The sequence below is a fragment of the Elephantulus edwardii genome, unplaced genomic scaffold (assembly GCF_000299155.1).
Source record: "Elephantulus edwardii isolate Elephantulus edwardi_28Jun2011 unplaced genomic scaffold, EleEdw1.0 scaffold00082, whole genome shotgun sequence".
Lineage (NCBI taxonomy): Eukaryota > Metazoa > Chordata > Mammalia > Macroscelidea > Macroscelididae > Elephantulus > Elephantulus edwardii.
The window spans coordinates 6,725,606-6,739,308 of record NW_006399832.1 but is presented as its reverse complement, the minus strand read 5'-3'; the positions used below and the strand labels follow the sequence as shown (position 1 = coordinate 6,739,308).

General features: G+C 37.9%; 1 protein-coding gene across 1 annotated transcript in view; it reads right to left on the bottom strand.

The window, feature by feature from the left end:
* MSH3 (mutS homolog 3) overlaps positions 1 to 13,703 on the bottom strand; it is a 292,985-nt gene that overhangs the window by 278,076 nt on the left and 1,206 nt on the right. Inside the window, exons 2-3 of the mRNA XM_006889888.1 lie at positions 9,464 to 9,590; positions 3,711 to 3,928 (exon numbers count right to left, since the gene is read on the bottom strand). Coding sequence (XP_006889950.1) covers positions 3,711 to 3,928; positions 9,464 to 9,590 — 345 coding nt within the window. The remainder of the gene's footprint in view (positions 1 to 3,710; positions 3,929 to 9,463; positions 9,591 to 13,703) is intronic.

Genomic DNA, 13,703 nt, shown 5'->3' with positions numbered 1-13,703 from the left:
TATGTTTTATTTAAAAAATCATTAATAATATACAAGAAATAAAGAGAGTGGCAGAGAAAAGTGGGTCACAGGGCATAAGCTCTGAGGACCCATTTGCATTTAATTTTGATAAATTATATAAAATTGTACACAAAATTTAGGAATACTACATATTGTAAAACTTAAAGAATACTTCCAAAAAGATATTTTCTAGAAAAAAAATTACATTTAACATCTTTTTCATATGTAGGCTGGATAAGCCATCCAAAAAGCTGTTTTATCCATATGAGACGCTAAGAAGTTAGTCAATCCAATTACTTAAATAGTAAGCAAATTTGTTTTGAAAAACAAATTTGGGTGAAAATAATTCCCAGGCATTTTATATTCTTTTTCACATTCCTAGAAACATCATGTTAATCTCACTTTAACTTTTTCCTGGCAATTCAGAGTGATCACAACAATAAAATGTCCAGTTCAAGACCTATCAAGACTTAGAGGGCAAAAAAAAAAAAGAAAAAAAAAATTAAAAAAAAATAAAATAAATAAATAAATAAAAGACTTAGAGGGCTAATGACCCCATTTTAATGATCCTATGCCTCTGGCCCCTGCACGTTCTTTTCCATTCTGACAGTCTTTTCCATTCATCTATCTCTTTCCATGCTAGCAGTCAACCATCGTAATAATGGCAAAAACGTCCATGACCTACTCGAGACATTCCTTCTTATTGGTTATTTCTCATTTGCCATGACTTACTTACTTACTTATTTATTTATCTTTTCAATGAACATCTACAGAGATTTTGGAATTCCATTCATTCATTGTTGCACCCTTCTCCCCGCCCACTCCCCCTCCCCCCCACCTCCCTGTTTGCTCCTCTCCTTGAAAAGCAAAAGAAACACTCCCTCATTGGTACACACTCCCCCCTGCACACCCCCCAACCACACCCCCAACCCCAAATATAATCCACTCTGCAACCCTCATTCCGTACTTACGATAAACATAATGCCCTAAAATACAATACTTTTAAACTATTCTCTCCCCCATAGACTTTAATGCCATAAACATATTTCATCCAGTTTTTCTCAGTCTTACCCCCACCCCGATGTCAGCCTCATTCTACAACAGTGGCACCATATAACATTTGTCCCTTTGTGACTGAGATACTTCACTCAGCATAATGTCCTCCAAGGTCACCCATTTTGAATAATATTGCATGAGTTCCTTGTTTTTCAATGCAGCATAATATTCCATTGTGCGAATATACCACAGCTTCTCTACCCAATCGTTTGTTGATGGGCATTTAGGTTGTTTCCAACTGCTTGCTATTGTAAACAAAGCCGCAATAAACATGGGTGTGCATATATCTGCTTGTATGTCAGTTATGGTCTCTTTGGGGTATATTCCCAGTAGTGGAATTGCTGGGTCAAATGGTATCTCTATTTGCAACTTTTTGAAAAAGTGCCATACTACCTTCCACAGTGGTTGCACCATTTTACACTCCCACCATCAGTGAATAAGGGTTCCAGTCTCTCCACAACCTTGCCAGCATTTGTTACTTGCTGTTCTGTTAAATTTTGCTAGTCTTACTGGGGTGAGATGATATCTCATGGTTGTCTTGATTTGCATCTCTCTCAGAGCTAGGGATTTTGAACATTTCTTCATGTGCTTGTTGGCCATCTGAATGTCTTCCTTGGTGAGGTGTCTGTTCATATCCTATGCCCATTTTTCAATTCGATTGTTTACCTTTATCTTGTTGTGGTGCTCAAGTATTTTATAAATTCTAGATACAAGTCCCTTATCTGACATGTCATTACCAAACACTTTTTTCCAGTCTGTGGCTTCCCTTTTTACCCTGTTAGAGAAGTTTCTGGATGTGCATAGGGATTTGATTCTTAGAAGGTCCCATTCATCTATTTTATCTTCTCCTGGTTGTAAATTTTTCAGAATACTTGGAAGACTCTTTATGTTGTGGATTAGGACTGCTAAAGTTCTTCCAAGCTTTTCTTGAATGAAGTTTATAGTCCTTGGTTTTAGTCCTAGGTCCATGATCCACCTTGAGTTGGTTTTTGTATATGGAGGTGGGGATCTTGTTTAATTCTTCTGCAGATAGTTTTCCAATTTTGCCACCATTTGTTAAAAAGGCTGTCATTTCCCCACCTAAATGATTCCATCTCCTTGTCAAAAATCAGCTGACCATAAATAGATGGGCTGATTTCCGGGTTCTCAATTCTATTCCATTGATCTACGTGTCTGTCATTGTACCAGTACCATGCTGTCTTGACTACCACAGCAGTGTAGTAGGATTTGAAATCGGGGAGCATTTCTATTTTTAAGAAGTGCTTTGCATATTCGTGGCTTCTTTCCATTCCAAATGAAGCTGGAGATTGCCTTTTCCATCTCACTGAAGAATGGAATTGGTATTTGTTTTGGGATTGCATTGAACATGTATATTTGCCTTTGGCAGTATTGCCAAACTATAATTTAAAATAGATTATGATCAAAAGGAGAAAAAAAATGTTAGAAATTCTTACAGAAATCAGACCTCCTGGACCACCTAGGATTGAAGGAAACATCACATCCACTGCATTGATTTTGGCCTGATTTCATCTTTAAACTAAAATTTGTACTGTTTGCATTGACTGTTGAGCTCCTTTAAAGAATTATAGAAACGAGTTCAAATAGCCACAGTAACTCTAAATCATTAATGAAAAGCTTAGGATTCTTAATCATGGTAAAACAACATAGTAGAGTGATTATGGTAACGCAACAAGAAGACTATAACTGATGTCACTGAATTGTACATGTGCTTTGTCTTGTTCCCCCCAAAAGAAAACTAAATTTAAAATGTAGAAAACTTTCCTTTATTAATTACCAAACTTGCCTATCCAATTTTCCTAAATTAATGGCTCCTAAGGGAGGTCTGGTGGCTGAGTGGTAAGAAATTGTGCTGCCAAAACAAAGGAACATGGTTTGAATCCACCAGCTGCTCCATAGGAGAAAGATGGGCAATCTCCTCACATGCAATCAGTGCCTTTAAAAACCTACTGGAGGGTCAACTATGGGTTAGTTCCAACTTGATGGTTCACAACAACAATACAAGCTAGGAGATTTGTGCTTTATTCTTAGTTTTGGTTTAATAACACAAATTACAATCCACTCATCCACTGGTGGCCTAGTGGCAAGAAGCTGCATGGTTCGAGGGCACCAGCTGTTCCATGGGTAAAGGAAAGGTAACCCCCTCCCAAGCAATTACGTAAACTGCCTCTTGAAAACACACCAAAGGGTCAGCTGTGGGTCGGTTCCTGCTCAACAGTACACAACAACATCCTTACATCCCTAACACGTTAGTACTGTCAGAACTGACTCGTTGCTGATGAGGGTTTTCAGAAGCAGTAAACTGCACAGGAAGAAACTGCCTATCTCTCTCCCATGAAGCAACTGGTAGATTCAAACTGTAAGCCTTTGGGTTGGCAGTGCAACTCCTTACCACTAAGCTACCACTGCACCCTTCCCAATACATATTAAGTAATGATTTCAAGATTTAACCTTTTTTAAATCTTTATATTGGTTTACATACAAAATTTGTATATATTGTATTTTATTCATGTACATTGTGTTTCACTCATTCTCTCATTCACACTGTCACATACAATTATTCTTTTACAATGCGTTTTATAAAATTAACCACCACTGATCTATTTTCAGAGAGTATCTATATAACTGTTGCATACCTTTTGTTGAATTTGTGTTTTAGAATCTTCAGAAGAAGCTGCATTCTTTGCACGGAGAAGATCGATATCATCAAAATCAGTACATTTTGGTAAAACTGCAAATCTCTCCTGAAGGTCTGTTGGGACTATGTTCTGAGGAAGAGCTGATTCACAGCAGAATTTTTTTAATTTTTCCAGAGACTTTAAAACAAGTCTGGTCCTCGGACATTTCTTTGGCTCTTAGCAAATCAAAAGAAAATATGGTAAGTATACGGACTCATTATATCCATTTATAAGCAGAGGGGAAATTCATACTGAAACAATAAACAAACTACAATATAATAAGGAAATAAAGAAACACTGAGTTCACAGAAAAGACCAAATATCCAAACACACATCTCATTTTGCTTGTTACTAAAACCACATTAAAAATGAGTTAAGATTTTTCCTTCTTTGGGGGGAGGGACATGCAAAAATCCCTAAGAGCTGAGAAAAATGAAATGCCTGGCACCAGAATAAAAATTAATTACAAGACAGTTTAGAAGATCAGAAAACTAACCCTAAGGGCAAAAAAAACCCCAAAACCACAAACCTTCCACTGCAACTGAAGTTCGTACAATGCACCCAACCCTATGTGTTATATAGTAGTAGAGCTCTGTACATTGGTCTAGGCCTGGTAACACATAGTTAAGAGCTAGTGGTTCAAGCCCACATAGCATCTCTACAAGATAGTCATGGCAATCTATTTCCTTAAAAGTTACAGCCAAGAAAATACTATGGGAAAGTCCTACCCCATAATCATATTGGGTTGCTAGGAGTCAAAATAGATTTAATGGCACCTAACAACAATCTTTTCAAAAGTAAGACCACCAGGTGCTGCTGGATGGGTTGAACCATCAATCTTTAGGACAGCAGTGGAGAATAAACAAAAAAGAAAATCAAGAGCCAATCCCATTTATAACAAAAGAGCCTCAAAGGGCTCAGGAAATGATCACACCAGTATTCTGCATGTGGAATAAAGGTCAAAGTGTCAGGTGGACTGCTAAAAAGAAGATAAATGAATGCAATTTTATTTGTTTACTTTATGTTCAAGGGTCTCTATCCCTCCACTGCTTCAAAAGAAGACTAAGGTTTTAACCTCTGTTTACTCTGACCTTTCTTATTCTAAAGATATAGATCTTTTTTCCAAATGTACTTTTAGTTTATTATTATTTCCCCAGCTTTCAAAATACATACTTGATTTTTTTTTCAAGTGTATATAAGTTTTTTTACACTTGAGTATAAAACTCCACTCTATACGAACCTCAAGTATAAAAACCAGTCATTTACTCCTGGTAAACTGAAGGGTTAAAAACTGTGGTGAAGGGGATAAAAACCTGAAGTAGGTCCATATAACAGAATAGTATCAGTCAATAAAAAGTAATGAAATGCTAATATGTGGTACAACCCGCATGATCTTTGAAAACAGGGGTCTAAGTGAAAGAAATCAGTCATAAATGGCCACATACTGCAAATTCTATTTACATGAAAAGTCCAGAATCAGCAAAACCTCAGAGACAAGAAGGCAGAAGCAGAGGGGAAATGGAGAATGACATTTATTGGGGATGGGACTTCCTTTGAGGGGATGAAAATATTCTAAAATGGTGGTGATGATGAATCAACTCTATAAACACATGAAAAATGACTGAATTACATATATTAAATGGGTGAAGTGTATGGTCCATGATTTATTTTTAAAAAGTTAATAAAGCTTTTTCTGATTTGAGTGAAAGTTTACAAATCATACTGATTTCATTCAATCATTCACACACATCATTTTATAATATTAATTACTACTTCTTGTTGTTGTTATGTGCCGTCGAGTCGCTTGCGACTCATAGCTACCCTATGTACAACAGCCCTAAACACTGCTCTGTCCTGTGCCAATCTCATTGCCTCTGACACACCCATCCCGATTATCCCAGTCACTGAATCAATCCACCTCTTAGAGGGTCTTCCCCTCCTGCTGTCCCTTCACCCTCCCAAGCATGGTCCCTCTCCAAGGACTGGTCCCTCTTTGCAACATGTCCAAACTATGTCAGACGAAGCCTCAGAATCCTTGCCTCCAAGGAGCAGCCCGATTTACCCTCTCCAGAATGAACCTGTTTGTTTTTTAGCAGTCCATGGTACATTCAATACTCTTCTCCAGCACCACAACTCAAAGGCATCAATTCTCCTACTTAAAATGTAATTAATTGCAATGTCTCATTAACTAATAAGGTTACTATGTTTTAAAAAATAGTGACATAGCTCCTAGCTAGGAAAGCCACCTGGAAGACACTTTCAGAAAACAACAAAGACTGTCTTTAAAAAATGAACATCTTAGTCTTATTCCCACAACTCTCTGTGTCAGTCTCCTAAGTGACCTTGATTAAGTGACTGAGATAAGTCTTTCTGCTCCTCTGTAAGGGGAAGACGAGAGGTGCTGAGAGGAGGAAATAAAGTTAGTGCTCACTAAGTGCTCAAAGAATTAACTGAAAAATTAAACAGACATGTCTATTCAGGAGTAATGAGGAAAAGAGCAGTGGACAGCCCCCAAAATGCAGCATCAACAATGCCAAATGCTGTGCTTAAACTATGCCGCCTTCCATAACTGCTTCACAAAAGAAAAAGAAAAGAATATTGTCAGATTGATTGTCGTTCCCAGCTATCATACATTCCCACTTCTGAATTCATTTCTTGTCAAGGTTTTCATGTTGATAAGAAGGCTAAAATTTACCTTTTCAGGGATTTTGGACATAGTCCACTGAGATTTTTCTTCCCCATAACTTTCAGGAGATCATGAAGAAAGAAAACCCATCTCTTTTCTTCGATGACAAATTCTGAGACCAGAAACTCTAAGGAAAATCAGCCAATCTGCTCACCAACCATATCTGAATACACCTTCACTCAATACCACCTTTACAAGCCCAGGCTCTCAACAGTGCTATTTTTATGCAACACTTTCTAATATAAAGAGCGAGCAGGTACATGCAAAACAAGACAGGGGAGAGCTACATGTCCTATGCTGGAAAAATCTTCACAATGTCCTGTTAAGTAGAAAAAGAGACCTGCAAATTTTTGTGTGCGTGTGTGTGTGTGTGTGTGTGTGTGTGTGTGTGTGTATTGTTGTGAGGTATCAAGTCAACCATGAAGCATATCGCCCCTATGAATAATGGATCTGAACCCTGCCCTATGCTGTATCAACCTCACCATCTCTGATATACTGGAGCCCACTGTTACAGTCATTGTGTCAATCCATCTTGTTAAAGGGCTTTCAGTCTTTCACCAAATCCCATTTTCCCAATATGATGTCTTTTTCCAAGGACTGGCCCCTTCTAATAACATGCTTATGTACATGTAGACATATATCCATATATAAATACACATAGTCACACATAGCTTGATCTACCTCATAAAATATAATTAGTGTTCATTTGAGCACATACGAGTATATAAAAAAAGAAAAAACCATGAAGAATATACAGTGACCCCAAAATTAACAGTAGGTTCAGAACTCTTGTTCATAGGGTCACAAAGAGCCACAGTCGACTAGACAGCATATAACAACAAAAACATCAGTGAAAGGAACAAATATGATGGTATTTTATTCTTTAACTTCTACATGTCTGTATTGAATTTTTTTTAACAAGGATGTTTTATTCATTCACATTATGATTCATAAAATTAACAGTGCACATAGTTCGGTACTGTTACTGTTGACAGATCTCAGATTTGTCTAGTACTTAGTCTTCTGGGATCACAGGCCTCTGTGATGATGGCCTTTAGCCTCTCCCCTGTCCAGTAACTCCTTTTGGCAATGAGGGGCTGCTTTCAGCCACTTCTTTGCTTAAATATCCAATATTTCATTACAAATTTCAGAATATAGCTCAAAATGAAAGGCTTATAAAGTTCCCCATGTAGACTTACCCCATCTGCCCATTCACCATGATTAAGTTTTCACTGAAATGCTTCTGTGAACCTGGACTTTTAGAAGTCTTAATTCACAATTCTAGAAATCTGGAAGACCTTTCCTTCTTCCCCTCTCAGTTTTTCACAATTGCAGCCCTCAGGGCTCAGAAGAATTTAACCCTGTGTTAAAGTCTTAAATCTGTCCTTTCCCTATACATGCCTGTCCCTTCTCAAAAGACTTCCATGGTTTATCTTAATGTGTTTCACTCACTTAGTATTTATTACTTTTATTAGATATTTTTCTTGTAATTGTGATTTCTCCAGACAATTCTATGCATATATAGATACTTGTGTGTGTGAATGTGTGTGTGTGTGTGTGTGTGTGTGTGTGTACATATTTGTAACCATATGCATCTGAGAGCTGGACAATGACTAAGGATGACAGAAAAAGAATAGATGCCTTTGAGTTGTAGTACTCGAGGAGTGTCGAACATACTATGGACAGCCAAGCAAACAAATAGGTCTTTCTTGGAGAGGGTGAAATCAAGTTTCCCCTTAAAGGCTAGGATTTTAAAGCTCCATCTCATATACTTTGGGCATGTGGCCAGGAGAGACCTATCCTTGGAGAAGGACCTCATGCTTGGAAGGGTGGAGGGACAGTGCAGGAAAGGAAGACCCAGATTAGATGGATTGATACAGCAACTAGGGTAATGGGGTAGGTGTGCCAGGGTCAGTGAGACTGACTCAGGCTTCAGAGCTGTTGTATATAAGGTCATTATGAGTCACAAGCAACTCAAGGTCATTATGAGTCGCAAGCAACTCAATGGCACATAACAACAATAACAACACAGACTCCCAGGACAATGGCAATAGTTGCCATTTTTGGCAACTATTCCAAAATTAACATTGACTTGATAAAAATATAATAATCTAATTAATGTCTTTCTATATATGTATTTTTATTACATTCATATCACATTACACAAAATGCACCTTGTTTTTACTCACGATTTTTAAGATATAAAGGTCTGTAAACTAACTTCTACACTGAAAACTTAGGTAATGAGAAAAGTCTAACTTGAAAATGTTTAAAAAGGACAAGCATAAAATGCTGCTTAATTTGAAAAATGTTAAGTGGAATAAAGAATATTTGAAGTTAAAAGAAAATATTTGGAAGAACTTAACTGAAAACAAAAATACTAAGTGTTCTGAAACTTTCCTGACTATGTGTTTCTTCACCATGAACTACAAAGTCAAATTATTTAAAAGGTAAACAAGTATTTTTGAGACTTGTCATTTTAAAAAACTTTTTTTTTACTTTTCTGAGTATTTAAAATATTAAAATATATTTAATATTTTCAGACATTTCTCTCAATGTACATAAAGTATTTGTTAAAATTCATTTCACTCAGCTGTAGATAAATGCTGGCGTACCTTTCTCCTTAAGTAATCTGAAAAAGCTGACATCTTTCCCATTGAGAATATTTGTGGAACTACTGTGTTAATAAGATCTATATACTCTTGTCCTAAATAAATATTCAATATTTTATTTTATTAAAAAAATCAAGGATATTTTCATTTCCTAATCAGCAAAAAGAATAATAGTAACAACAGAGAATAAAAGACAGTTGGGAGAACAAGAGGCAAATTGCTGACCTGCAGCTCTACTCCCACCCACACCACCAAGACCACTCACTATGGGAGAGCTGTGTTCAGACACAATACAAACCTTTCTTCAGAAAAGAAACAACACAACTGTGCATAAGCCCCCTCTGTTCTCTAGAAAATGCAAAACCTTTAAAGCCATACTGGTAAGAATAAAGAATCATCAGCCCTGAACTCACCAGGGTTTCCAGAGTCTACCAAACTGCTTCCTCCTTCTTTTTCTTTTTCTTGTTTTTTCTTTGCCTTCTTCTTTGCCGGTCCATCATTCTCCAGTGTTTTCTTTTTATTTCTGTCAATGTCTGTAGTCTTGAACATAGAAAATAATGGTCACAAAATAACAAAAGTAATAAAACAATGTATCATCTCTGTTTTCAACACTTGACCCATGTGAAGTTAGTGGAACATTACAGATGATTTACAGCAAAGTTTTTAACAACTATATATAACATGGGTCAGGTCTGACATTCACAGGGTCACTGTGAGAGCTACTGATCACCACCACCATTTCTTAGAATCACACCTTCTGGCTCTAGAAACATCTTGTGTTGTTAGTAGATGCCGTCAAGTCTACTACAACTTGCAGCTACCCTATAAACAAGAGATGTGAACCCTGCCCTACCTTGCACCATCTTCATCATCCCTAATCTACTTGGGTCCATTGTTACAGGAAGTATCAGTACTTCAGCACCTCAACTCCTCCTAGGACAGCAAACATTAGGCAACCTCCTTTCTTGGCTCAAACAGTCTTTATTTATCAGAAATTACAAAATTCAAATCTTCTTCCAAGACTGAGAAGCACTGAGTAAAGGCCAACTCCTAGCAACCATGTATGATGTTAAACACATACTTTAAACAAAATACTTAATAAACTAGTATCTTAAAGTAATTGCTGCTGTTATGCACTGTCAAGTTGGAACCAACTCATAGCTGACCCTCCAGCAGATTTTCAAAGGCAGTACATTACAGAGGAGACTGCCCATCTTTCTCCTACAAAGCAGCTAGTGAATTTGAACCACGTGCCTTTGGGTTGGCAGTGCAGCTTCTTATCACTAGGCCACCAGAGCTCACTAATAACTATATAGAAAAAAAAAACCACTAGAAAGAACATTCTTTAAAATCACAACTTGCTTTTAGAATACTCATTGTCCTTTAACTGTTTGGTATTTAGATGGCTCGATCCTGAAAATCCTACAAGAGTATGAACAAACTATCTGTTGATAGGTACTGTGGACTAAATTGTGTTATCCCAAATTGTTGTTTGTTGCTATGTGCCTGCAATTCATAGCAACCCTATGTACAACAGCTCTGAAGCCTGCTCTGTCCTGAGCCAGTCTCACTGACTCCGACAGTCCTACCATTACTCCAGTTACTGTCCAATCCATCTCATCCAGAGTCTCTCCCTACTGCATTATCCCTCCACCCTTCCAAGCATTATGTCCTCCTCCAAGGACCAGGCCCTCTTGGCCACATTCCGAAGGTGAGACAGAGCTTCAAAATACTAGCCTCTGGTGAGTTTGTGGAGAAAACGGAACCCTTATTCACAGTTGGTGGAAGTGTAAAATGGTGCAACCACTATGGAAAGAGGTGTGGTATTTTCTTCAAAATTGCAAATAGAGCTATCATTTGACCCAGCAATTCTACTACTAGGAATATATACCCCAAAGAGACCAAAACTGCCACCCACGCAGATATATGCACACCCATGTTTATCACGGCTTTGTTCACAATAGGAAGGAGTCAGAAACAACCTAAGTGCCCATCAACAAATGAATGGCTAGAGAAGCTCTGGTATATTCACACAATGGAATACTACGCTTCATTGAAAAATAAGGAACTCATGCACTATTATTCAAAATGGGTGTGGGTGACCCTGGAGGACATTATGCTGAATGAAATATCTTAGTCGCAAAAAGGCAAATACTGCATAGTGCCACTGTTGTAAAACAGGACTGAAATCAGGTTTGGGGGGAAACTGAGAAAGATGGGATAAATAAATGTATACTGCACTGAAATAGATGAGGGAGAAAACTATTTAAAAGGGATATGTGATTAGGTATTATTGTCATGACAGGAATCCAGAACGAAGGCTGCACAGTGGAGTGGACCTGGGGAGAGGGATTGTAAAACAATGAAAGAATTTCTCTTTTACTTTTCAAAGAGAAGAGTGTACTGATGGGGAGTGGTGGGCAGGGAGAAAAGTGCAACAATGAATGAATGGAAATACAAAGTCTCTGTAAATTTTCCTTAAAATTAATAATAATAAAATCTTAAAAAAAATCTTAGCCTCCAAGAAGAAACTTTGTTTCCCCCACTCTAAGACAGACCTATTTGTTTTCTTTGCAGTCCATGGAATGTTCAGTATTCTTCTCCAGCACCACAATTCAAAGGCATTGATTTTTCTTTTGTCATCCTTAGTCACTGTCCAGCTCTCTGATGCATAGTAAGTAATTGCGAAAACCATGACCTGAATCAGATGCACTTTAGTCTCTAGACTGAAATCATTAAGACTTTTGCGGAGGTCCCTAACTGAAGATTCTCCCAGTGCAATTCCTCTTGGCTGCTGATGCTAAGAGCGTTGACTGTGGAGCCAAGCAAGGTGAAATTATAAACAGCCTCAATCTCTTTCTCTTCTCTCTTTGTGTTGCCAACTGCTCCAATGGTGAGAATCTTTGTCTTCTTGAGTTGAGCTTCAATCCATATTGAAAACTACACCCCAAATTAGATGCATATAATAATATAATTTAGAAGCTATCTAAGGATCCCCCAAGATCCAGTAACTGAAGAATTGTAGGAGGATAAAGAGTAGAATGCAACTCCCAAACCACCAACCACTCTAATCCAATGGAAAAGGAGTCCCCATACGGTGTGATCTATAATACCCTTTATCTCACTAGAGATACAAAGAGGGGAAAGGGAGATGAGAGCAAGGGATCTTTAGTTTCACTAAGAAATCACCCTCTGGAGCAGAGTGGTCTTTCTGGACCTGAATCCCTGCACAGTGAAATTTCTTGATGCTAGGGAATGCCAAAACACATGGAGGTCTCCAGGGAACACCAAACCTACAAATGATGAAGGAAACATGGACTTTCCCTCACAACCAGGCTGGGGAGAAAAGGCCCTGCCCTAGAGCTGGCACTCTGAGTGTGGTCGTCCACCTGCTAAACTGCAGGAAATTAAATTTCTGTTTGCTAATGCTATTCACTGCTATTATAGCAACATTAGATAATCAAAACAGCATGAAATCTGTTACAAATTTGCTGAAGTTATTCAAATACGTTCTACAAATGAATTGGAACCACCTCAAAACCTCCACTGCGGTTTTAGAGATTTGAAAATGTGTGGCGGGAGATGGTCCATCTTTCTCCCACAGCGCTGATGGTGGTCTTGACCCATCAGAGCAGCACCACCTTTGGGTAAGCATCTCAGCTCCCTATGAACTATGCCATCAGACTTCTCTAAACCTTAGTTACATGACTAAAAGTCAGTCAATAGCTTTCTTTTAAAGAATACTGGGGAAGCAAGCAAGACTTCAGCCTTAAGCTTTGTCTCTGGCAAAACAACTCAATTAAAGTGACGGAAGCAAAGGAAAAGACCCAAAATGATTGACAATTACATACGTACCCGCTTAAGAAACTATCCACACAATGCATTCTCATTTTACAACTACAAAGGACACAGTCCAACAAGAGTGCAACAACAGTGTATAACTGCTTTTACTGTTCTCACTTTAAATGATGTTATAGTTTCAAAAACTACAAAATCTCTGGAGCCAGAGGCCAGAAGAACACTGTGGCATTGTTACCCAGAGGGAAATCTTTAAACCTCCAATGAAACTCTTCTCTTATGTCATGTTTAGCCTAATTAGAAAAGAAAATCTTCATGACACACTACAAACCTTTTAAAGAAACATCCTAACATGATCAGACCAGCAACAGCAATTTAAAAGGATAGATGAAAAGTAAATGTATTACTGATAATATCAGTACATTTATTACTGATAGTGAGATAGTTTGTAAAAGGTTGCCAAGAAAGACGCCACAACTTAGAGGAGGTAATTAACGTCACTGAATTGCACATGTAGAAACTGCTGAAGTGATATGTTTTGCTTTGTGTATATTCACTACTTTAAAAAAATCACACAAACCAAAATCTAGAAACTTAGCTTTGTTGGTCTAGTGGGTAAAGAGGTACAAGTGGTTAGAATCCACTACTCGTGGGCAATCTCCTCCCTTATAATTTGCAGCCTCTGAAAATCTGCTATGAATTGGTTCTGGTTCAGCAATGCTGAGGTAAACACTTAACAGTTTTCTTCTAAGCACCTTGTTGTTGTTCTTGTTGTTATGTGCCTGTTCAGTCGCTTGCGATTCACAGCGACCCTATGTACAACATCCCTAAACTCTGCTCTGTCCTGTGCCAATC